This window comes from Bacillus rossius, chromosome 16 (genome assembly GCF_032445375.1).
Source record: "Bacillus rossius redtenbacheri isolate Brsri chromosome 16, Brsri_v3, whole genome shotgun sequence".
In the NCBI taxonomy this organism is placed as follows: Eukaryota; Metazoa; Arthropoda; class Insecta; order Phasmatodea; family Bacillidae; genus Bacillus; species Bacillus rossius.
In genome coordinates, this window is record NC_086343.1 from 40288854 (window position 1) to 40314988 (window position 26135).

The following is a 26135-nucleotide window of genomic DNA, read 5'->3' on the forward strand; positions in this document are numbered from 1 at the left end:
AAAATTTATAAATGTGCAGAATAAATCTTTCACGAATAATAATGATATAGAGTGAAAATTATTTTAAAGCACTTGTAAATATGCTGATTGGCCGAAATCCGTACTTAAAGAAACATGCTATTTCCAGGATACAAGAACTGTGTTGCCACAGTAAAATGATAAGACCTGATATTCGTAGTAAAGTAAGTTTTCTTTACTAGAAGTTGTTTAAACACATAGTATTAAATTTTCCCTTATTATAAGATTGTTATAAGATAATGTAAACATGTTTTATATTTGAAGTCTAGAGAAATATAAATTAATAATCGAAGGAAAAATATCAGGTACTTGATATGAAAATAATGACTGTATAATATCAATATATCTTTAGAAGATTATTAGTTAGAAACGTATAGTTCAATTATTAAATGCAATAAGACCTTAAAGTTGGCTGTATGTTCAAATGAAAGTCGTGGTATAGCAACTGTTAGCTCAAATAATGCCACAACAGCATGTTGTTGTTCATGCCACAGATCACTTTCTCTGTAGGGGTGTTTCCGATTGTCCTGAGGAGCATCAGCTTGACGTGACTGGTGATGACTTGTTCACTTAGATGACATTGTTAGCTTAAACAATGGCACCACAAATAGTTGTTGTTCATGTTGCAAAGCACCAGATGGTTCTCTGAACTAATATCTGCATAATGCGGGTGGTGGTCACTAGCTGACACTGAGGACACTGTTGGCTCGAACAGTGCTGTCATTGCTAGTTCCTGTACATGGCACAGAGCACATTCTGTGGATTGTTCTTTTGGAAGAAGTTATGCTGATGACGACTAGTTGACTAGTGGACAATGTTAGATCGTACAATGCCACAATGGCTAGTCCTTGTACATGACACAGAGCACCTTCTCCATACAAACTTTGCAGATGGATATCAGTTCGTTGGTAACTCGTTGACTCATAGAACTCTGTTAGATTGTGCAATGTCACAACAGCTAGTTCTTGCAGATGTCGCAGCACATCTTCTCCATACAAGTGTTGCGGATGGTCATTTGGAAGATCTGCTGATGGTAACTAGTTGACGTCGAGGACAATGTCACCAGGGCTAGTCCTTGTAAATGACACAGAGCACCTTCTCCATACAAGTGTTGCGTATGGTCCTTTGGAAGAAGATCCACTGATGGCAACTAGTTGACTTCGAGGACATTGTCACCATGGCTAGTTCTTGTACATTTTGCAGCACATCTTCTCCATACAAGTGTTGCAGATGGTCATTTGGAAGAAGATCCGCTGATGGTAACTAGTTGATTAATAGTACTCTGTTAGATTGTAAAATGTCACCATGGCCAGTTCTTGTCGGAGAGCACCTTCTCCAAACAAGTGTTGCAGATGGTCCTTTGGAAGAAGTTCCGCTGATGGCACCTAGTTGACTAGAGGACAATGTCACCATGGCTAGTTCTTGTACATGTCGCAGAGCACCTTCTCCATCGGAGTGTTGCCGATGGTCCTCTGGAAGAAGATCTGCTCGATGCGGCTGGTGGTGACGAGTCTCAGCAGGGGCAGCATGAGCAAGAGCCGGCCGAACCTGGTGGGCTGCCCCGGCTGCTGGCTCCTCGAGTGCTGCCCCAGCATCACCTGCGCCTGGTCCTGCAGGTTCTCCACCTGCAGCGGGTCCTTCAGTCCTCTGGTCTCTGGAACACGAGTGGCACAGTTCAGGGTCGGCTCTGAGGAGCAAGGCCATGTCGAGCCTACAACATGTCCATTTACAATTCTGTAGCTGTTATAATGCAGATATTTTGGGTTAAGTTTAATTTATGTATTGGTACAAGTGCAAGCAGAACCGCGACGCACACCGGGTTAAGTGCCGGCTGGCGGTCACTGACGTCATGCGCCATCCATTGACGTTACACATGCCACCCACGCGTGCCTGGCCGGATTACACGGGTCGTCGCTACTCCCTCCTCTCCTACGCTCCCCGCGCGGCGCTCTGCCTCGCGTGAGCTGTCGATGCCCTTCTCGACGCTTCATGCGTTGGGTCGGCTAAGAATGACGAGACTAGCCCCAGCTGCACTCGTCAATTCTAGAAGGGCACAAGTGTCTATATAAGCCTGGATGCCGGCCTCGCGAAGGTGTGCCTCGGCGAATGGAAGTGCGACGACGACGACAGAGTGCGACGAGAGTTCGGCGACGGAGGTCCACGAGGAGTGCTGCGGTGAGAGTTGCGCGAGGGGTGTGGGCCAGTGAGGTGTGCGGTGTGTAAGAACTTGAGATACTGAGTGCGAGTAATTGATTAGTAGGCATTTTAAGTAAGATTATTTATTAGTGTTGTAAATATTAGCAGTCAATATCTATGCAAAAAATAATTGGGCTATCCCTATACGAACACAGTTTCTGCCCACTTAACGATTATTATTAATTTCGTAACATTTTGGTGTTAGAAGTGGGATTGCCCTAATCAAATAAATTACAAATAAATAAAGGGGATTTTATAAAAATTAAATAAATTAAAATTTAGAAATTCGATATTAAAACTAGTGTAGGAACTGTAGTTTTGAGTATAGTAGTTTTGAAATCAGTGTTAGTGTTTCGTTCTGGGTTAGATTAGCCCATACAGGATATTACAATGTAGCCATAATATAGTTTTAGAATTGTAGTGTATGTTGACAAGGAAGATGAACGCCGACGAACTTAAAAACATAATGGTTTTCTTGGCCGAAATGAAGAGTGAAATGAAGAACTGCCAAGAAGAGATGAAAATTGAAATGAAGAGTGCAATAAAGAACTGCCAAAAAGAGATTAAACATATAATTGACAATAGCCAAGAAGATATTAGCCAAATGATGAACTGCCAAGAAGAGATGAAGAATGAAATGAAGAGTGTAATGAACAACTGCCAATAAGAGATGAAGAATGCCATGAAGACCGAGATCGAAGATATGAAGAAGAACCAAGATCAGATGAAGAGGGGTTAAGAAGAAATAAAGAAAATGATGAATGAAACCAGCATTCAGTTGGAAGGGAAAGTGCAGTGTTTGGAGTAGCATCTTGCACAACAAGAGCAACAGCTAGCCAAACATGACAACAGCTAGCTCAGCTCAAGCATACCACCGAACAGTGTGTAGTAGCTGTAACTGAAGAGTGCCATCGGATGATCAAGGAACCTACATCAGCTATGAGAAGGAGCAGTTATTCTGGAGACATGAAGGTGGAAGGCACAACTGGTCACCCCAAATTCAAGCCACCTACCTTTGATGGCCAATCGTCATAGGCTGTCTACAGGCGACAGTTCGGGACAGCTGCTGAAGTGAATGGTTGGGATGAGGAAGAAAAGGCTACGGCACTCGTCTTGGCCCTGCGAGGATCTCCATTAGAGCTGCTGCAGACCATACCAGTTATAGACCAGAAAGACTATGGAGTATTGGTAGAGGCTCTTGAGCTGAGGTATGGTGACCGACACATAGGTGAGGTGTACAGAACAGCCCTGAAGACACGTCAACAGAGATCTTCAGAAACCCTCCATGAATGAAATCCGACATCGAGCGACTCGTGCACCTCGCATACCCAGAGGCACCAACAGAGTTCTGCCAGCCGCTAGTCACTAGTGCTTTTATAGATGGGCTCAGAGATGCGGAGGTTCAGCAAACTCTTCGTTTGGGCCGCCACAAGAAGAGTTGCAAAGCCTTGGTCCATGCCCTGGGAATCTTGACAGCATGCAGGGCCTCAAGAAACACAAGCATCAGGACAAGGAGAGCTGGACTGCGGCCCTACAATGCAGAAAATGCCAGAAACACCACTGATGAAGTAGATATCCTCAGGGCATTGAAGAAGCTGCTGAATGACACTCCAGGTAACCAGATCAAAAGAGCAGGAGGACGCCCGCGGTTCTTCATTTGCAGTGAGCCAGGACACTTCCAGTGGAACAGTCAGACATGCAGGAAGACAACACAAGAAGAGAAACAGGAAGATCAACATGGAAATGAGCAAATTGGTGGTATGAAGGGGCGCATGCCAGCTCTACAGGAAATGGTAACCCCTAGGGTTTTTCCTGTATCCGTATTTCATAGAGGCCATGACAGTTAGTTGCTCAATGGATGGATCAATGGCAGACAGTGTTTACTTACTTTGACACAGGGGCATCGACATCTATTATTCGCACAGACATTGTAAATAAAGAAAAACTGAAGAGAACACCCATTCCAAACAGACTCAAAACAGCAACCAGAGACACTTTACCTGTGCATGGACAGCTGGATTTGGAAGTACGGATTGGAACTTGGACATTATCACAAACCTTTCTTGTTGCTGATATCACTGATGAGGTAATATTAGGAGTGGACATCATGAATCGATAGGGATTCGTTATTTACAAGGAAGGACGGGTACTGCGTATTAAAAATAAAGAGGTGGCCTTGTTTACACCCCACCAATTAGAAGTTACTGTAATGCAAGTGGTAGTTAATGAATCTGTTTCTATTCTAGTAAACTATGAGTAGATAATAGCAGCTAGGATTATGGGAGACCCTAATGGCAACTTGAGCTACCTGATAGAGCCAGATATGAAGTTAGAAGTAGAATATTGAAGACACTCCTGGTCACTCGAAGCATTGTAAGGGTCGGCGAGGTTGTACCAGTCATAGTGGCCAACCTCAACTCTCGAACAAGGGTTCTTTAACTGGGAGTCCCAATAGCTAGCGGTGAACCAGTCTCCTGGGTAGGCCAATGTGAGTCTTCCTTACTTATTATACATAATGTGCAAACACTGAACCCAAATCTAGATCATCTACTAAGGCGATGCCAAAATAATCTAACAGATGGGGAAATGGAAGAAGTAGCAGCTTTTCTGATAAACAACCAGAATGTATTTTCCTTAGGGGATACTGACCTTGATAGAACAAGCCTGGTCTATCATCGCATTAACACAGGTGATGAAGAGCTAATCCAAAAGGCACCATGGCAGCTGCCTCTAGCCAAACAGGAAGAAGCTGAGAAGTTGATCGCGGGTATGATGGAGGGTGGTGTAATAGAACCATCAGCAAGTCCTCGGGTTTCCCCAGTTGTTTTAATGGCAAAGAAGGATGGCCATATAAGGTTCTCTGTGGACTAAGGGAAGCTGAATGAAATCACCAAAAACGACAGATACCCCTTCCCACGTATCGATGACACTTGATACACTCTCTGGCACCAGATGGTTCTCAACATTTGACCTGAAAAGTGGTTACTGGCAAGTGGAGCTACACCCAGGTGATAACGAGAAGACTGCTTTTACGACAGGTAGTGGTCTGTTCCAGTTCACTGTGTTACCATTCGGGTTATGTAATGCTCCTGCAACTTTTGAGAGATTGGTGGAGCTTGTACTGCATGGCTTGATTTGAAAAAAAATACATGCCTAAAATATCTGGACGACATTATTGTATTAGGGAATACAGTGAAGGAACATTTGCAAAATCTCCAGGATGTATTCAACAAGCTTCGCCGTGCCAAAATTAAGTTAAGTCCTAAGAAGTGCTTCTTGATCCAGCATGGCTCACCTGAGCGGAAGATCACAACGGCCTCGAGGCAGTCTCACGTGGATGATGGTGTAGAGGCAGGATCACCTGAGTGGAAGATCACAATGGCCTCGAAGCAGCCTCACGTGAATTATGGTGTAGAGGCAGGCTCACCTGAGCGGAAGATCACAATGGCCTCGAGGCAGCCTCACAGGAATGATGGTGTAAAGGCAGGCTCACCTGAGTGGAAGATCACAATGGCCTCGAAGCAGCCTCACATGGATGATGGTGTAGAGGCAGGCTCACCTGAGTGGAAGATCACAACGGCCTCGAGGTAGCCTCACATGGATGATGGTGTAGAGTCAGGCTCACCTGAGTGGAAGATCACAATGGCCTCGAGGCAGCCTCACGTGGATGATGGTGTAGAGGCAGGCTCACCTGAGTGGAAGATCACAATGGCCTCGAGGCAGCCTCACAGGAATGATGGTGTAGAGGCAGGCTCACCTGAGTGGAAGATCACAATGGCCTCGAGCAGCCTCTCATGGATGATGGTGTAGAGGCTGGCACACCTGAGCGGAAGATCACAATGGCCTCGAAGCAGCCCCACATGGATGATGGTGTAGAGTCAGGCTCACCTGAGTGGAAGATCACAATGGCCTCGAGGCAGCCTCACGTGAATGATGGTGTAGAGGCAGGCTCACCTGAGCGGAAGATCACAATGGCCTCGAGGCAGCCTCACATGGATGATGGTGTAGAGTCAGGCTCACCTGAATGGAAGATCACAATGGCCTCGAGGTAGCCTCACATGAATGATGGTGTAGGGGCAGGCTCACCTGAGTGGAAGATCACAATGGCCTCGAGGTAGCCTCACATGGATGATGGTGTAGAGTCAGGCTCACCTGAGTGGAAGATCACAATGGCCTCGAGGTAGCCTCACATGAATGATGGTGTAGGGGCAGGCTCACCTGAGTGGAAGATCACAATGGCCTCGAGGCAGCCTCACGTGAATGATGGTGTAGAGGCAGGCTCACCTGAGCGGAAGATCACAATGGCCTCGAGGCAGCCTCACATGGATGATGGTGTAGAGTCAGGCTCACCTGAGTGGAAGATCACAATGGCCTCGAGGTAGCCTCACATGAATGATGGTGTTGGGGGCAGGCTCACCTGAGTGGAAGATCACAATGGCCTCGAGGCAGCCTCACGTGAATGATGGTGTAGAGGCAGGCTCACCTGAGCGGAAGATCACAATGGCCTCGAGGCAGCCTCACATGGATGATGGTGTAGAGTCAGGCTCACCTGAGTGGAAGATCACAATGGCCTCGAGGTAGCCTCACATGAATGATGGTGTAGGGGCAGGCTCACCTGAGTGGAAGATCACAATGGCCTCGAGGCAGCCTCACATGGATGATGGTGTAGAGTCAGGCTCACCTCAGTAGAAGATCACAATGGCCTCGAAGCAGCCTCACGTGAATTATGGTGTAGAGGCAGGCTCACCTGAGCGGAAGATCACAATGGCCTCGAGGCAGCCTCACAGGAATGATGGTGTAAAGGCAGGCTCACCTGAGTGGAAGATCACAATGGCCTCGAAGCAGCCTCACATGGATGATGGTGTAGAGGCAGGCTCACCTGAGTGGAAGATCACAACGGCCTCGAGGTAGCCTCACATGGATGATGGTGTAGAGTCAGGCTCACCTGAGTGGAAGATCACAATGGCCTCGAGGCAGCCTCACGTGGATGATGGTGTAGAGGCAGGCTCACCTGAGTGGAAGATCACAATGGCCTCGAGGCAGCCTCACAGGAATGATGGTGTAGAGGCAGGCTCACCTGAGTGGAAGATCACAATGGCCTCGAGCAGCCTCTCATGGATGATGGTGTAGAGGCTGGCACACCTGAGCGGAAGATCACAATGGCCTCGAAGCAGCCCCACATGGATGATGGTGTAGAGTCAGGCTCACCTGAGTGGAAGATCACAATGGCCTCGAGGCAGCCTCACGTGAATGATGGTGTAGAGGCAGGCTCACCTGAGCGGAAGATCACAATGGCCTCGAGGCAGCCTCACATGGATGATGGTGTAGAGTCAGGCTCACCTGAGTGGAAGATCACAATGGCCTCGAGGTAGCCTCACATGAATGATGGTGTAGGGGCAGGCTCACCTGAGTGGAAGATCACAATGGCCTCGAGGTAGCCTCACATGGATGATGGTGTAGAGTCAGGCTCACCTGAGTGGAAGATCACAATGGCCTCGAGGTAGCCTCACATGAATGATGGTGTAGGGGCAGGCTCACCTGAGTGGAAGATCACAATGGCCTCGAGGTAGCCTCACATGAATGATGGTGTAGGGGCAGGCTCACCTGAGTGGAAGATCACAATGGCCTCGAGGCAGCCTCACGTGAATGATGGTGTAGAGGCAGGCTCACTTGAGCGGAAGATCACAATGGCCTCGAGGCAGCCTCACGTGAATGATGGTGTAGAGGCAGGCTCACCTGAGCGGAAGATCACAATGGCCTCGAGGCAGCCTCACGTGAATGATGGTGTAGAGTCAGGCTCACCTGAGCGGAAGATCACAATGGCCTCGAGGCAGCCTCACATGGATGATGGTGTAGAGTCAGGCTCACCTGAGTGGAAGATCACAATGGCCTCGAGGTAGCCTCACATGAATGATGATGTAGGGGCAGGCTCACCTGAGTGGAAGATCACAATGGCCTCGAGGTAGCCTCACATGAATGATGGTGTAGGGGCAGGCTCACCTGAGTGGAAGATCACAATGGCCTCGAGGCAGCCTCACGTGAATGATGGTGTAGAGGCAGGTTCACCTGAGCGGAAGATCACAATGGCCTCGAGGCAGCCTCACATGGATGATGGTGTAGAGGCAGGCTCACCTGAGCGGAAGATCACAATGGCCTCGAGGCAGCCTCACATGGATAATGGTGTAGAGTCAGGCTCACCTGAGTGGAAGATGACAATGGCCTCGAGGCAGCCTCACATGGATGATGGTGTAGAGTCAGGCTCACCTGAGTGGAAGATCACAATGGCCTCGAGGCAGCCTCACGTGAATGATGGTGTAGAGGCAGGCTCACCTGAGCGGAAGATCACAATGGCCTCGAGGCAGCCTCACATGGATGATGGTGTAGAGTCAGGCTCACCTGAGTGGAAGATCACAATGGCCTCGAGGCAGCCTCACATGGATGATGGTGTACAGTCAGGCTCACCTGAGTGGAAGATCACAATGGCCTCGAGGCAGCCTCGCGTGAATGATGGTGTAGAGGCAGGCTCACCTGAGCGGAAGATCACAATGGCCTCGAGGCAGCCTCACATGGATCATGGTGTAGAGTCAGGCTCACCTGAGTGGAAGATCACAATGGCCTCGAGGTAGCCTCACATGAATGATGGTGTTGGGGGCAGGCTCACCTGAGTGGAAGATCACAATGGCCTCGAGGCAGCCTCACGTGAATGATGGTGTAGAGGCAGGCTCACCTGAGCGGAAGATCACAATGGCCTCGAGGCAGCCTCACATGGATGATGGTGTAGAGTCAGGCTCACCTGAGTGGAAGATCACAATGGCCTCGAGGTAGCCTCACATGAATGATGGTGTTGGGGGCAGGCTCACCTGAGTGGAAGATCACAATGGCCTCGAGGCAGCCTCACGTGAATGATGGTGTAGAGTCAGGCTCACCTGAGCGGAAGATCACAATGGCCTCGAGGCAGCCTCACATGGATGATGGTGTAGAGTCAGGCTCACCTGAGTGGAAGATCACAATGGCCTCGAGGTAGCCTCACATGAATGATGGTGTAGGGGCAGGCTCACCTGAGTGGAAGATCACAATGGCCTCGAGGCAGCCTCACATGGATGATGGTGTAGAGTCAGGCTCACCTGAGTGGAAGATCACAATGGCCTCGAGGCAGCCTCACATGGATGATGGTGTAGAGTCAGGCTCACCTGAGTGGAAGATCACAATGGCCACGAGGTAGCCTCACGTGAATGATGGTGTAGAGGCTGGCTCACCTGAGCGGAAGATCACAATGGCCTCGAGGCAGCCTCACATGGATGATGGTGTAGAGTCAGGCTCACCTGAGTGGAAGATCACAATGGCCTCGAGGTAGCCTCACATGAATGATGGTGTAGGGGCAGGCTCACCTGAGTGGAAGATCACAATGGCCTCGAGGCAGCCTCACATGGATGATGGTGTAGAGGCAGGCTCATCTGAGTGGAAGATCACAATGGCCTCGAGGTAGCCTCACATGAATGATGGTGTAGGGGCAGGCTCACCTGAGTGGAAGATCACAACGGCCTCGAGGCAGCCTCACGTGAATGATGGTGTAGAGGCAGGCTCACCTGAGCGGAAGAGCACGATGGCCTTGAGGCAGGCGAACTCGGCGGGGTCGACGGCCACGTGCTTGAAGCGCAGCAAGGTGTCGTTGAGCACGCGCACGTCGGACGCCACCTGGCTGGCCTTGCCGTTGGGCACGGCGGCCGCGTGCTCCGACACCGAGAACAAGGGGCTGGACTCGAGCGGCATGCACCACTGCACGGCGTTCAGCAGGAACAGCTCGGCCCACGCCTCCTCCAGCAGGATCACCTGCGCAACCACCAACCAACAACTGAACATACCATCACACCGAGAACACGTTCCAAACCTGCCACCATACCTCCTGGGCTATGCTTTCTTTTTAACTTTTCACATTGGATTATTTTGACTGGCTTTCTTTGTTTTTTCATACACCTTTTGACGTGAATATGTCTTTAAAATTGTTTCCATAGTTGAAGGCTAACAAAAAACGATTGATAACAAAATCGGGGGATACAGTTTGCTGTTGCAGCTACATATCTATCATATCCATCCAACATTTAATTACACCACTGGATAGCTAAAGGATGAAAGAATTCGTTACGCCAAGTGAGGACTGTGATGCATCGCGTGCGGTGGAGGGGGAAGCGCCGCCATTTTGAGATCATTTTGGTGCGTTTTGAGATTTCCATTTGGTACAACTTTTGACTCGGATAAGCTACGACGTTCATTTGAGATTCAATCCTCAGCTCTCGTCAAAATCTTTCGATTGCTTGTATAAAATAATTAGTGTAAAATAGTTACAGTGAATATATATGGTTCTAAAATTAAAAAATAGCGTATTTTATATTTTGTATAGAAAATATAACCTGTTACGTACACGTATTCACGTACAACACACGACCGTGTCCGTGACACAGCCACATCCCATTTTTGTTTATTTAATTGTTGACACTGGATTATGTTGGCTGGATTTCTGTTTGTTTGCATACACATTTTTGTTAGTTATTGAGGTTTCTCATTACATACAGGCAATACAGCAATGGTGTGTGCCCTATTGCAAGAACCATTAAAAGAACGTTAGACAGTTTGTGTTTTCCTATCTTTAACCTCGGCTTTCCCTAACAGCTGAAACACAAGTTTATTCTGCTTCAGGTGTACGTTTAAGTATGAGGCCAAGCATGGGTACCACTGTACCTCGATCAGAAACCAAAGCTACGCCTATGCTTTCTCAAATAGGTTCACCGATAGAGGGAGATGATCAGCTAACGCTCCTTCCACACAAATGAAATAAGCTGAACATAAACAGAGTATCTGTAATAGGTTTACAAGTAAGCAATGATCAAATTTCAATATCAGCAACAGAATGATCAGCATACACAACGCAATGATCCATAGTGCTGATCTGTTCCTTGTGTTGGAAGAATCATGATATGGTAACAACAGCTTAGATTATTTTTTGTTCCTGTATTAAGTTGGGAGGTTAATCGGTACAGGTTTTCCCTTTCAAAAATTAAAGTTTACCATTTTAAAATGTATGTAACAAGAATTAGCGCATTTTAACCTCACTTCATGTTAAGAAACACGAATTCATGTCATAGTGATCCACAATTATTTAAATATTTTTCTGAATTAAAAGAAATCACATGTAACTTTATTTCAATACTTTTCTATTATAGGTTCATCTGAAATTCTTATAACCTAGGGAAAGAAAATTAGTTCTCTAAAGTTTCATTTATTGTCAACTTATTCTTTCGTATACTAGCTACTGTAGTCATCATCGAACACTTTATTTAAAGCCGTATACTCTAGGGATGATGGTTTGATATCTTAGGAACTTTGCTAACCATTTTTATTTAACTGTATTTCATTAATAAGTTTTGGCTTATTGTGATTTTTCTTTAGTTTATTAAAGATTATAAATTGCATTTGTGGCATTATGAAATAATAATATATTAAATCAAGTAATTTTCAGTCTAAGTAATTATCAGTATTTTTTTTATTTTAGCGTAGCTGTGGTTTAACCCTGTAAATACAATTAATAATCAAGGACATCATTATTATTGATAGTTTGTTAATTCAAATTGAATGATTTTACGTATTGTAAGCATGATTCAGAGCTCTTCAATAATATTTTGAAAGGTTAGGGCTGGAACATTATATTTCTGAAGTTTTTGAAACTTTTGACGTGATAACGTCTTATAAATCGATGAACGCCGGCTGCACGCACGAAAAATTGTCACGTTCCGCCTGATCCGAGAGTGCAAGAACCGGCCAACCACCGCGCGAGAAAATCTTCTACAATATCAAACAGGTTAAGGCGGGCTTTTTAACTAATTGTTCGTGATTATATTTAAACAAATTATTTAAATTAAATTTGCTAAAACTGTAAATAATATTTGAAAATTAAAAAAAAGTGTGCAATTTTTCATCAATGTTTTCTTATGACGTTATCAAGTAAAATGATCGTCCGTAAACCGACTTTACAGACAATCTTTTTTTTTAGTACCTATAAGTATGCTTCGAAAGAACGAACCTTGTTGCTGGCACTGCAGTCTGGTTACTACCGCCATGGTCATCACTTAAGTAAATTTTCTATTTCGTTTCCGGCACTTTTTTTTATTCACAGTATACACTCACTCTCCTCCCACGGGTGAGTTAACGCAATTGGAAAAGGTAGCGGTCATTGTCTTGACGGTGGGATTTTTCGGGCTACACCTTATTACTTCTTTTTGTTCGTTCTACCAAACCTCCGTCCTCATCTCACAATGAAAAAAAAAAAAAAAAATGGGTGCGTGTACTTAGGTATGCGCTTGAGAAGTTATACTTCGTTGGCATCATTTAAAAATAGTTTTTAATTGCATGCAAAAAATAGTGCGTGGAGTCCCTCCGCGCTGAAGAAGTGAAACTTGATAATGTGAAAATGAAAATAGGAAGGTGTAGAAATTGATTTTTAGTGAAATAATATTGTATCAAATCAAACTAAAAAAATAAGGAAATACATTTCTAAGGATTCATAGATTGATTTTCAGAGAGAGAGAGAGAGAGAGAGAGAGAGAGAGAGAGACCTATTGAATGTCTATAAAACTAACTTATTTATGAGAACAGATTTTCATGAAATAAATCATGAAATCATTCAATGATAAAAACTGTTTATTTAATTAAGCGGACGGGTTCGCCCCAAGGAGAAAATTGACGCGGCGAGACCTCGTGGACATAGGGAAATGACACACACTCACTATTTATGTGTCTATGAAACGTGATTTTTTTCTGCAATTTAAATTGAAATATACAAAAAAAGTATTGATTATTGAAACAAATATGGCGACACTACAAACTGTCCGGATCTTTATTTTTTTCTTACTCTGTACTTAGTTCCTTACAATAGCATTCACTCTCGCTCTCTCTCTTTCTATTCCCCCTCCCCAGGAGCGTTAAACGTTTAACGCAACCTTGTTGGAAGTCGCATTAGAAGTATAACTTCAAAAAAAAATAGTACTTTTACAAAAGATTCCTTTGGAAACCAGTTACCACGAAATAGTTTGTGAAACTACAATAAATATATTGTAACTTTGTACAGCGCATGGCAGTGGTTATTTTTGAATATATGAAATACATAGTACGAGATAATACTAATTATTATTTATGAAAAGTTTTTGCATAAGTTAATAATATAATTGATGTTTCATACAAGTATAATCTAATAAAAAATTTAAAAACACGATTGGATATTTAACAGATTGCCTTCGTTTTGTTTTATTATGCTTATTATGAACGCAGTTAATACTGAAAAGCTATTAATCCACTGGAGTCACTGGGACAACACAAAGCATGAATGCTCGGACAATAACACGAACCATGGATTACTGCGAAAGCTATTTTGTAAGAATACAGTTGTGTTACACGTAATTGTACAAATTTACAAATATCTGTAATATTCAATGAATATTTCTATTACATTAACAAAAACAAATCACGGTGCATCACTCATCATGGTCTGTAGTGTCGCCGATGTGGACTTGAACCTAGTGTGAGAGTGGAGCAGAGTCAGGTAAGAGCAGAGTCGAGTGACCGCAAAGCGCGAAGGGAACGCAGGCATCTGGTCGCGGAAGGGCAGGCTGGCGAAGGAGGGCAGAGAGCGGAGGGAACGCAGGCATCTGGTCGCGGAAGGGCAGGCTGGCGAAGGAGGGCAGATAGCGGAGGGAACGCAGGCACCTGGTCGCGGAAGGGCAGGCTGGCGAAGGAGGGCAGAGAGCGGAGGGAACGCAGGCACCTGGTCGCGGAAGGGCAGGCTGGCGAAGGAGGGCAGATAGCGGAGGGAACGCAGGCACCTGGTCGCGGAAGGGCAGGCTGGCGAAGGAGGGCAGAGAGCGGAGGGAAGCAGGCACCTGGTCGCGGAAGGGCAGGCTGGCGAAGGAGGGCAGAGCGTGGAGGGAACGCAGGCACCTGGTCGCGGAAGGGCAGGCTGGCGAAGGAGGGCAGAGAGCGGAGGGAACGCAGGCACCTGGTCGCGGAAGGGCAGGCTGGCGAAGGAGGGCAGAGAGCGGAGGGAACGCAGGCACCTGGTCGCGGAAGGGCAGGCTGGCGAAGGAGGGCAGAGAGCGGAGGGAACGCAGGCACCTGGTCGCGGAAGGGCAGGCTGGCGAAGGAGGGCAGAGAGCGGAGGGAACGCAGGCACCTGGTCGCGGAAGGGCACGCTGGCGAAGGAGGGCAGAGCGCGGAGGGAACGCAGGCACCTGGTCGCGGAAGGGCAGGCTGGCGAAGGAGGGCAGAGAGCGGAGGGAACGCAGGCACCTGGTCGCGGAAGGGCAGGCTGGCGAAGGAGGGCAGAGAGCGGAGGGAACGCAGGCATCTGGTCGCGGAAGGGCAGGCTGGCGAAGGAGGGCAGAGCGCGGAGGGAACGCAGGCACCTGGTCGCGGAAGGGCAGGCTGGCGAAGGAGGGCAGAGAGCGGAGGGAACGCAGGCACCTGGTCGCGGAAGGGCAGGCTGGCGAAGGAGGGCAGAGCGTGGAGGGAACGCAGGCACCTGGTCGCGGAAGGGCAGGCTGGCGAAGGAGGGCAGAGAGCGGAGGGAACGCAGGCACCTGGTCGCGGAAGGGCAGGCTGGCGAAGGAGGGCAGAGCGTGGAGGGAACGCAGGCACCTGGTCGCGGAAGGGCAGGCTGGCGAAGGAGGGCAGAGAGCGGAGGGAACGCAGGCACCTGGTCGCGGAAGGGCACGCTGGCGAAGGAGGGCAGAGCGTGGAGGGAACGCAGGCACCTGGTCGTGGAAGGGCAGGCTGGCGAAGGAGGGCAGAGAGCGGAGGGAACGCAGGCACCTGGTCGCGGAAGGGCAGGCTGGCGAAGGAGGGCAGAGAGCGGAGGGAACGCAGGCACCTGGTCGCGGAAGGGCAGGCTGGAGAAGGAGGGCAGAGCGCGGAGGGAACGCAGGCACCTGGTCGCGGAAGGGCAGGCTGGCGAAGGAGGGCAGAGAGCGGAGGGAACGCAGGCATCTGGTCGCGGAAGGGCAGGCTGGCGAAGGAGGGCAGAGCGCGGAGGGAACGCAGGCACCTGGTCGCGGAAGGGCAGGTTGGCGAAGGAGGGCAGAGAGCGGAGGGAACGCAGGCACCTGGTCGCGGAAGGGCAGGCTGGCGTAGGAGGGCAGATAGCGGAGGGAATGCAGGCACCTGGTCGCGGAATGGCAGGCTGGCGAAGGAGGGCAGAGCCAACACCACCGAGACTCAAGGCCTTCCCACCCTGTTGCCCGAAGCCTGTGACGTCACGGGTAAGAGGCCATGGGAGGGTTGTTTGGGCAGGCTCAGGTATGTGTAACGGTCAGTGCAGCTACTTGCCTTGACCGTAGCAGGGGTGTTTCCGCGGCGCGTTGTACGTTACTTTTAAATAATTTCGTCGCGAGTGAGCATAATAAATGTATCATGGTGTACAAGTGTTGTGTTCCACAATGTCGTGGAAATTATGACTGTGGTCCGACAGTTCACGTCTTCAAATTTCCCGACAGTGAAAATAGTAAAAATGTGTGGTTGAACGCAATTCCCGGGAACACTTCATACCCACAAAATATTCCAGGGTAAGTTGTGCATTAACTCTTTACAGTATTTGTTTGCCAATAGTGCTAATATTCAGTAAGGGGTTTTGCATTTTGTTGATCCGGAAGTGTTTTAATCAATCTAGTTTTAAATCTATAAAACATACAAAATGCGTAGACAAATGGAATTACGTTAAAATAGTATTCAGCAATAAGCTTGATTTTGTACCGTTATGTTCCGCATAGTAAAATTATCCATTAAACGCACTTAATAAGTAATAATAAATAATATTACGCCATGTCTGAAACTGCATATTTTGTATGAACCGTCATGTGATTAAATTTTCAATAAAATTATTTGAAGACGCAATTAGGGTTTATTATTACACTAGCTTTTACCCGCGGCTTCGCTCGCGTTATGTCCTTAAGTAGGTTTCAAAGATAATTGCAAATAAAATAAAATAATATGGTAATTGTTTTTTTTTATTGCGTGACTGGAATCATCAGTATTTTAAAATTCTAACATTCGTTTTAGCTGAAAAAACTGAAAACATGCTTTATTGAAATATGTTTCACTATTACAAAAAAAAAAATATTTAATCCTAACATTTAAAAAATTTCAAAGTATTAACGTAGAATAAAAAATTAATTAATTAATATTCTGCCCCAACTGTGTGATCCGAAGTCTCGTTCCATTACATAGTCGAGGAGCATCTAGATTTCATATTGTAGGCCTACATTTAGTTTCATTTGAAGTTTATGTGAGGGTACACTAGAAAGTTCAAGTGAATTAAAAAAATCCGAAGGATATGAAGTGATTTGTTCTGTATCCATGATTGTATCTATTGACAAATACTCTATTTCCCTTTGCACCTCTTAAAATATAAGTGTAGATTTTATTAACGATATAAATTTTTTGGCGCCAATATTGCTCTTGCGTACAACCACCGATCACTATTCATATTTGTTACAAGTCCGGGAAAACTTGAGTAATTAGATCCACCTCATTTACACTAAATTAAAAAATTCTTTTGAAAGTAAAATATAACCTTCAGCATCAAGTTCATTTTGAAGCATTTATAAACTTTGTTCATTTACGTATATTCTTTGAGAAGCATTTAAGTTACTTTTAATTTGTTTGTTCTCACTTCCCTTGATACATGTATATTATTTGTATCGGTTTAGTGTTTACAGATGTGGCTTTTATCAAAAAATAAAGCACTAAATTTTTTGCTCCAGTGTGTGTGTCAAGAAAACTATTTAATTATTCATATAAACAAATTTTAAATGTTTATAAATACAACTTTGTACGGAATATACCTTGACAACTACTGCAATGTGTATAATAATCTATAATATCCTCTGCTGATTTAAGTGAATGGAGTTACATTTCATTAGCAACTATCATAACAGTCGTACTTAATAAAATTTCGTTAAAAGTAATATAAGAGTAGCGGTGGAACGCAAGGGCGGGAGAAAATAGTTCACGTGAAGAGAGCAAAGTCCGCGCGCCACGAGCCAACCGCCTCCTACCTGTGACGTCACGGACAGGTTGTAAGGCCTTGTGTCTCGGTGGTGTTGGCAGAGCGCGGAGGGAACACAGGCACCTGGTCGCGGAAGGGCAGGCTGGTGAAGGAGTGCAGAGCACAGAGGGAACGCAGGCACCTGGTCGCGGAAGGGCAGGCTGGCGAAGGAGGGATGAGAGCGGAGGGAATGCAGGCACCTGGTCGCGGAAGGGCAGGCTGGCGAAAGAGGGCAGAGCGCGGAGGGAACGCAGGCACCTGGTCGCGGAAGGGCAGTCTGGCGAAGGAGGGCAGAGCGCGGAGGGAACGCAGGCACCTGGTCGCGGAAGGGCAGTCTGGCGAAGGAGGGCAGAGCGCGGAGGGAACGCAGGCACCTGGTCGCGGAAGGGCAGGCTGGTGAAGGAGTGCAGAGCACAGAGGGAACGCAGGCACCTGGTCGCGGAAGGGCAGGCTGGCGAAGGAGGGATGAGAGCGGAGGGAATGCAGGCACCTGGTCGCGGAAGGGCAGGCTGGCGAAAGAGGGCAGAGCGCGGAGGGAACGCAGGCACCTGGTCGCGGAAAAGCAGGCTGGCGAAGGAGGGCAGGGAGCGGAGGGAACGCAGGCACCTGGTCGCGGAAGGGCAGGCTGGCGAAGGAGGGCAGAGCGCGGAGGGAACGCAGGCACCTGGTCGCGGAAGAGCAGGCTGGCGAAGGAGGGCAGGGAGCGGAGGGAACGCAGGCACCTAGTCGCGGAAGGGCAGGCTGGCGAAGGAGGGCAGAGCGCGGAGGGAACGCAGGCACCTGGTCGCGGAAAGGCAGGCTGGCAAAGGAGGGCAGGGAGCGGAGGGAACGCAGGCACCTGGTCGCGGAAGGGCAGGCTGGCGAAGGAGGGCAGAGCGCGGAGGGAACGCAGGCACCTGGTCGCGGAAAGGCAGGCTGGCGAAGGAGGGCAGGGAGCGGAGGGAACGCAGGCACCTGGTCGCGGAAGGGCAGGCTGGCGAAGGAGGGCAGGGAGCGGAGGGAACGCAGGCACCTGGTCGCGGAAGGGCAGGCTGGCGAAGGAGGGCAGGGAGCGGAGGGAACGCAGGCACCTGGTCGCGGAAGGGCAGGCTGGCGAAGGAGGGCAGAGCGCGGAGGGAACGCAGGCACCTGGTCGCGGAAGGGCAGGCTGGCGAAGGAGGGCAGAGCTCGGAGGGAACGCAGGCACCTGGTCGCGGAAGGGCAGGCTGGCGAAAGAGGGCAGAGCGCGGAGGGAACGCAGGCACCTGGTCGCGGAAGGGCAGGCTGGCGAAGGAGGGCAGGGAGCGGAGGGAACGCAGGCACCTGGTCGCGGAAGGGCAGGCTGGCGAAGGAGGGCAGAGCGCGGAGGGAACGCAGGCACCTGGTCGCGGAAGGGCAGGCTGGCGAAGGAGGGCAGAGCTCGGAGGGAACGCACACCTGGTCGTGGAAGGGCAGGCTGGCGAAGGAGGGCAGAGCGCGGAGGGAACGCACACCTGGTCGCGGAAGGGCAGGCTGGCGAAGGAGGGCAGGTTCTTGGCCCACTTGACGGCCATGAAGAGCAGGCGCGCCGAGGTCTCGTACACGGTCTCGTGGGCCGGCTGGTACAGCTCCGGCCGCGCCTGGGGGGCGGGCGTCCCGGCGCCGCACGCCAAAGACCGGGGCGTCGGCGGCAGCGCCTCTTCGTTCGTCACGTCGATGCTGTCCTCTGCAACAACACGCTCCAGCTACAGTCGTGCCTCTGCAACCACACGCTCCTGCTACAGTCGTGCCTCTGCAACCACATGCTCCTGCTACAGTCGTGCCTCTGCAACCACACGCTCCTGCTACAGTCGTGCCTCTGCAACCACATGCTCCTGCTACAGTCGTGCCTCTGCAACCACACGCTTCTGCTACAGTCGTGCCTCTGCAACCACACGCTCCTGCTACAGTCGTGCCTCTGCAACCACACGCTCCTGCTACAGTCGTGCCTCTGCAACCACACGCTCCTGCTACAGTCGTGCCTCTGCAACCACACGCTCCTGCTACAGTCGTGCCTCTGCAACCACACACCACACTGCAGGTCGGTCTGCAGGCCGATCTACTTTTTCACGTCATAACGTCTTATAAATAGGGACAGAAAAAATTCGCGTTTTCAATGACCTCTAGGATAGACTCCATGATCCTCTATGTACTTGTGCAGATTACACCTGCTGTTGGCTACTGACTAGTGACACGTGTTAACTGGGAAGATTGTGATTCGATACTTCTTCTGTCGAACGTTTTTCATTGGTTCAGAGTCCTTATATTAAACTGTGGCCCAATCACTGAAGCAGCAAGAAAGGCAAATGTATTTGGATTCTAGCCTATCGCGAAATGAACCCGCGAATTTTTCAGGTCTCTACGTTATAAATCGATGAACGCTGGCTGCACGCACGAAAAAGCATGACTCATTGTCACGTTCCGCCTGAGCCGAGCGTTCTATAACCGGCCAACCACCGTGCGAGTAAATCTTCTATAATATCAAACAGGTGAGGCAGGATGATAAGTGAGACGCGCGCTGGTGCTTCTAGCGCGGTATAGCCTCTAAGCGCAAGGGTGTTAACTGGCGCGCAGTCTTCTAGCCGTCACAGGATAACTGTGAAATTTGAGCGGTGACCGTAACTTTAAATTGCGGAGAAATCAAGATAAAGGTGTAATGCAAGTCCCTTAAGTGCTTTCAAGAATCTGTACTGGTTGTTTTACGCCTAAAAATACTCTGAAAATATGCGTTTTAGCCATTTTAACTCTTATAAAAATACGGTTTAAAAACTTAATCCGAAATCAAAAGTACTTTTCGGCCCTCAGGGAACTCTTAAATGCTTTTCGTAAGCAGACCTCACACAGATATCTTGAGCGGTTTTGAAATGGCGTTGTTTTTCCTGAAGCTCTGCGCGCCGTATGTGTGTCCGGGTAGGCGGAGCCCTTAAGGGGCCCGCCTCGTCAGGGGTGTATGTGTGTTAGTGAGGCGGGGTGATAAGCGCGACGCTCGCTGGTGCTTCCAGCGCGGTATAGCCTCTAAGCGCAAGGCTCTGAACTGGCGCGCATTCGTCTCGTCGTCACAGGATAACTGTGAAATTTGAGCGGTGACCATAACATTATATGGCGGAGAAATGAAGATAAAGGTGTTATGCAAGCCCCTTAAGTGCTTTCAAGAATCTGTACTGATTGTTTTATGCCTAAAAATTACTCTGAAAACACGCGTTTTAAGCATTTTAACGCTTCTAAAAATACAGTTTAAAAACTTAATCCGAAATTAAAAGTACTTTTCGGTCTTCAGCGAACTCTTAAATGCTATTCGTAAATAGGCCCCACTCGGATACCTTGAGTAGTTTTGAAATCGCGTTGTTTTTCCTGAAGCTCTGCACACTGTATGTGTGCCCAGGTAGGCGGGCCCCTTAAGGGCGGACTTTTTGATAGCAGCAATTTTAAAAAAAATTGGATTATTTGTCAAATTTAGTCACTTCAAATTAAAATTTTTTTGATATTGATTTGATTTCAGTTTATTTCTATAACAAATTTTTCGTGATTAAATTTAAACAAATTATTTAAATTAAATTTGCAAAAACTGTAAATAATATTTGAAAATTAAAAAGTGTTCAATTTTTCATCAATGTTTTGTTATGACGTTATCACGTAAAATTATCGTCCGTAAACCGACTTAACAGACAACCCCCTCCCTTTTTTTATTTGAACGAGTACCAAAGAAGTAAACCAGCGAGACGACTCACACGGCAGCGGCCAATGAATTTGTTTTATTATGCGCGAGTTTACAGAAAACTGTGTAGGTTATCCTGAAGTCCATCGAGACCGCGAATGTTTCCCGTCACTTAATATAACTAGGGACCATAAAAATTCGCGGTCTCGATGGCCTTCAGGATAGACTGCACATTCCCCTGTACACTTGGGCAAATAACGCAAGTTCATTGGCTGCCGACTTGTGAGTCGTCTCAGCTGGTTGTCTGTTATTCGATCCTTCTTTGGTTGAAGGTTTATAATTGGTTGAGATTCGTCCAAATGAACAGTGAGCCAATAGCTACATCATCTAAAAGTTATATGTATTTGAATTTTAGCCTATCGCCAAATGAATTCGAGAATTTTTCCGGTCTCTAACTATAACTAGAGACCGGAAAAATTCGCGAATTCATTTCGCGATAGGCTAAAATACAAATAGTTGTACCTAAGTGCTGCCTCTGCTATTGGCTCACAACTCACCTGGATGACTCTGGGCCAATGAGAAACACCAAACCAAAGCTTTATCGAATCACAGGCTGCTACGTTGGGACGTCTCACAAGACAGCAGTCAATGAGTGGGTGACATTTGACTGAGTGTACGTATAACTATGGAGTTCATCCTGCACGGCATTGAACCCGCGAATTTTTCCGGTCCCTACATGCATCCTTCTCACGTCGATGATTGGACTACGGTGTCCTTGACACGCACGTGACGGCACCTTCAGCCAGTTATGAACTAGGACAGGCTGTGGTTACCTAGTCAGGTGTATGCGCCAAAGGATGTGGCCTTGTCATCGACCAATGAGAACGCCAAAAAGGCTTCTCCATACACACGATTTGTGATTCTAGCCTTAAGTGTGCGCGATACATGTGGTTCCAAGCAGAAAAATCGACGTTTGCGGCGGAGCATATTCTGTAAATGCCATGACATAAATTGGATTTTGGTAAAAGTAGTATGTGAATGACGGACCTGGCCCAGGCGCCAGGCGCGTGGTGGTGGTGTCGGAGTCCGCCATCTTTGATTTGTGACGTCACGGTGGCAAAAATTCCTCAAAATTCCTCAAAATTGACTCAAAATGACTCAAAATTTCCCGTTTTAAGAAAAAAATTCCCGTTTTCGAGGGAAAAATTCCCGTTTTTAGTCCTTAAAAATCCCAGCGGCTGAAAATTCCTAAAACTGGCTTAAGGGGCCCGCCTACCTGGGCACACATACAGTGTGCAGAGCTTCAGGAAAAACAACGCGATTTCAAAACTACTCAAGATATCCGAGTGGGGCCTATTTACGAATAGCATTTAAGAGTTCGCTGAAGACCGAAAAGTACTTTTAATTTCGGATTAAGTTTTTAAACTGTATTTTTAGAAGCGTTAAAATGCTTAAAACGCGTGTTTTCAGAGTAATTTTTAGGCATAAAACAATCAGTACAGATTCTTGAAAGCACTTAAGGGGCTTGCATAACACCTTTATCTTCATTTCTCCGCCATATAATGTTATGGTCACCGCTCAAATTTCACAGTTATCCTGTGACGACGAGACGAATGCGCGCCAGTTCAGAGCCTTGCGCTTAGAGGCTATACCGCGCTGGAAGCACCAGCGAGCGTCGCGCTTATCACCCCGCCTCACTAACACACATACACCCCTGACGAGGCGGGCCCCTTAAGCATCCTTAACTCAAGCCTCAGTTAAGCCATTTCTAGGAATAAGGATACCATGATCGCCATATTGAATTATGACGTCATCGTTGCAATTTCCGTTACGGCCGCCATCTTTAAATTTATTATCCGATTTTAATGAAAAAAAATTTAAAATTCATAAAACAAATTAAATAATAAAATTTTTAATAAAATATTTAAAAAACAAACATTTACGACACGGAGCTCGGAGTCCTCGGTTCGAACCCGACGAGTGCAAAAAAAATAAAAATGGCGACCGATCCTTCCCCCGAGGTGGCTGCAGGCATACTGACTCCCACCACTTTTTATCATCATCTAGTATGACGTCATGGCCGCCATCTTGTCTTCGATGCTGGAAGCCATCATCATTGTATCGTCGGCTAGAGTGCGCCGATGACATGTTAGTTTAATTCGTATCCGCAAGAGTGCAGTAATCATTTATTACTGTGACATCCGCCATCTTGTCATTTGGCCGCCATCTTGAAAATCCGTAATTATTTAGCTAGAAATTCGGGAAAAGTTCCAAAATTCATTAAATAAATCACTCATTAATTTACATATTGATTCGATCGATTCCCGTCCTCGGTTCGATACCCGATCGTTGCAATAATGTTTAATCTTATGTAAAAAAAATAATTTAAATAAACCATGTTCAACATTCTTAAAGAGACTTTAAATCCTCTACTACCACCATCCTATCAGACATCAAGACCACCATATTGGAAATGTGTAATTTTAATGCTAGAGATCCGGGAAAAAGTTCAGAAATCATTAAATAAATTTCCGATCAATATACTGATTAATTAGATCGACTAAGATCCTTGGTACGATCTAGGATGATGCAAAAAAAATTAAATATATCATCAATTTAACATAATAGTAACAGGTTCGAGGAATTAAACACCGCAAGTTCTTTTACAAACATAATATTTATTACATAATTTCTATTCTACTACAGGATCACTTACGAAAGCCAACAATCTTATAATCATTTAGTTCCGCAGCGGTGTGAAATGACTAATTCTTAGCTCCAATCGGTTTATACTAGACAGAGTCCAGCCAGAACCTTTACAGACATAGTCCACCTCTTCTTGACAGAGTTTCTGGATACCGTTTTTAACAGTTTGCTTCACATCGTTAGAACTGTAAATTACTGCAGCAGATGTCTTGAATGCACACTTCTTCACTTCGTCATCGAACGGATATGGCTTTCCATATATACAGTCCAACCACAAGTTATATTTCAAAGGTCCGTTTGTTGTTACATCATCAGTAAGCTGATTGATTATCTTCTGTCTGATATCGTCAAGAAAATTACAAATGTCCTTCGACTCACCGAACGTATTTAGATAATAGTAGTCTTTCAACGTTCCACGAAATGCAGACTGCGCCAAGTAGAAGCCATTATCGTTCACTTGTAATGCTACGAACACAGTCTTAGGTTTAGTTCCATGTTCAGACGTCATAACAATCGGTTGCTGGGCATCTGTTTTTTTGGTTGTACGCTTTCGTGTCTCCAATCTAAAGCGAGGAGTCGAAATGTCGGCAGGTAGTTCAGCAGTAGGAGCACAGACTCCACCTTTACATTTTTTCGCATGATGTCGCAAACTGTCAATTCGAGTAAACCATTTAAGGCACTCATCACATCGAAACTTCATGCGAGAAGGATTCTTCGCGCATTTGCTCCGCTCATGTCTTCGTGCATCATGGTAAAATGCGAACGACGTATCACAGTAGCTGCAAGGATACCGTGGTGATGAAGACGATCCTTTCAGACCCGATCCAGATACAGGCGTTGCAACAGTAGTACCATTTCCAGGCATTCTCTTATGCACATCGATGCATCGTTGTTGCGCCGAAACCTTTACTTTCTGCCGCACAGCAGGACCTTTGCATGCCTTCATGTGCGTTTTCATATTATCTTTTCTGGCAAACTGCTTATGACATTTCTCACAAACAAACATTTTACGATATAGGTTCTTGGCACATTCGCTCCTCTCGTGTCGCCGAGCATTGCTGTTGTTTGAGAAAATCTTGTCACAGTAACAGCACCGATGTTCGCTAGTTGTCAAATCAGCATCCATTGAAGTCTCCATCGAGGTCGTATCGTCGATCGTCGTGGTTTCCTGCACATCCAGCTCAGTAGTCATTAAGCTATCTTCTGCTGGTGGTATCACATCTGTTGAAATCTCCTCCAATGTTGACATCGTCGTCGTTGCCAACGGGATCTGCTCCACCATTGTCGTCGCTGTCGTCAAGGTTCCCGTAGACGATGATACAACGTCCATCGAGTTCGGCGTTAAAGTCGGTAAATATGCCATCGAGTTCTCAAGAACAGGTAATTACGCGACTTATTCACCAGATGAAATAATCTAGGTGATCCTTACACCGTCGACGACAGTAACAAACTGAGCGACCTGCTGTCTAGGACTCGCTTATATACATGCACCGGATGGAATAATACGCAAGTCAAATCAAGAACCACTTACTATAATACCAGAGTCAAAACAACATTAAAAATAGAAGGACCATCAACGAAAAGGCAGCACATTTGGAAGCACCGACAACGAAAAGGCAGCACCGACAACGAAAAGGCAGCACATTTGGAAGCACCGACAACGAAAAGGCAGCACCGACAACGAAAAGGCAGCACCGACAACGAAAAGGCAGCACATTTGGAAGCACCGACAACGAAAAGGCAGCACCGACAACGAAAAGGCAGCACATTTGGAAGCACCGACAACGAAAAGGCAGCAGCGACAACGAAAAGGCAGCACATTTGGAAGCACCGACAACGAAAAGGCAGCACCGACAACGAAAAGGCAGCACATTTGGAAGCACCGACAACGAAAAGGCAGCACCGACAACGAAAAGGCAGCACATTTGGAAGCACCGACAAAGAAAAGGCAGCACCGCCAACGAAAAGGAAGCACATTTGGAAGCACCAACAAAGAAAAGGCAGCACCGCCAACGAAAAGGAAGCACATTTGGAAGCACCGACAACGAAAAGGCAGCACCGCCAAAAGAAAAGACAGCACATTTGGAAGCACCGACAACGAAAAGGAAGCACCATCAACGAAAAGGCCGCACCGCCAACGAAAAGGAAGCACTTTTGGAAGCACCGGCAAAGAAAAGGCAGCACCGCCCACGAAAAGGAAGCACATTTGGAAGCACCGACAAAGAAAAGGCAGCACCGCCAACGAAAAGGAAGCACATTTGGAAGCACCGACAACGAAAAGGCAGCACCATCGACGAAAAGGAAGCACATTAATTTGTCATTGACTGCAATATTCATTGGTTCCAATATTCATTGGCTCCAATATTCATTGGCTCCAATATTCAATGGCTCCAATATTCATTGACTCCAATATTCATTGGCTCCATCAGTCATTGACACCTACAGTCTTTTGGTTCCAAAAGTCTTTTGGGCCCAAAT

The 26135-nt window shown here is 47.0% G+C and overlaps 1 protein-coding gene across 1 annotated transcript in view; it reads right to left on the bottom strand.

Moving 5' to 3' along the window:
- Positions 1 to 1433: 1433 nt before the first annotated feature.
- LOC134539896 (photoreceptor-specific nuclear receptor-like) overlaps positions 1434 to 26135 on the bottom strand; it is a 172347-nt gene continuing 147645 nt past the window's right edge. The window contains exons 7-9 of the mRNA XM_063382245.1: positions 18772 to 18983; positions 9801 to 10044; positions 1434 to 1672 (exon numbers count right to left, since the gene is read on the bottom strand). Coding sequence (XP_063238315.1) covers positions 1434 to 1672; positions 9801 to 10044; positions 18772 to 18983 — 695 coding nt within the window. The remainder of the gene's footprint in view (positions 1673 to 9800; positions 10045 to 18771; positions 18984 to 26135) is intronic.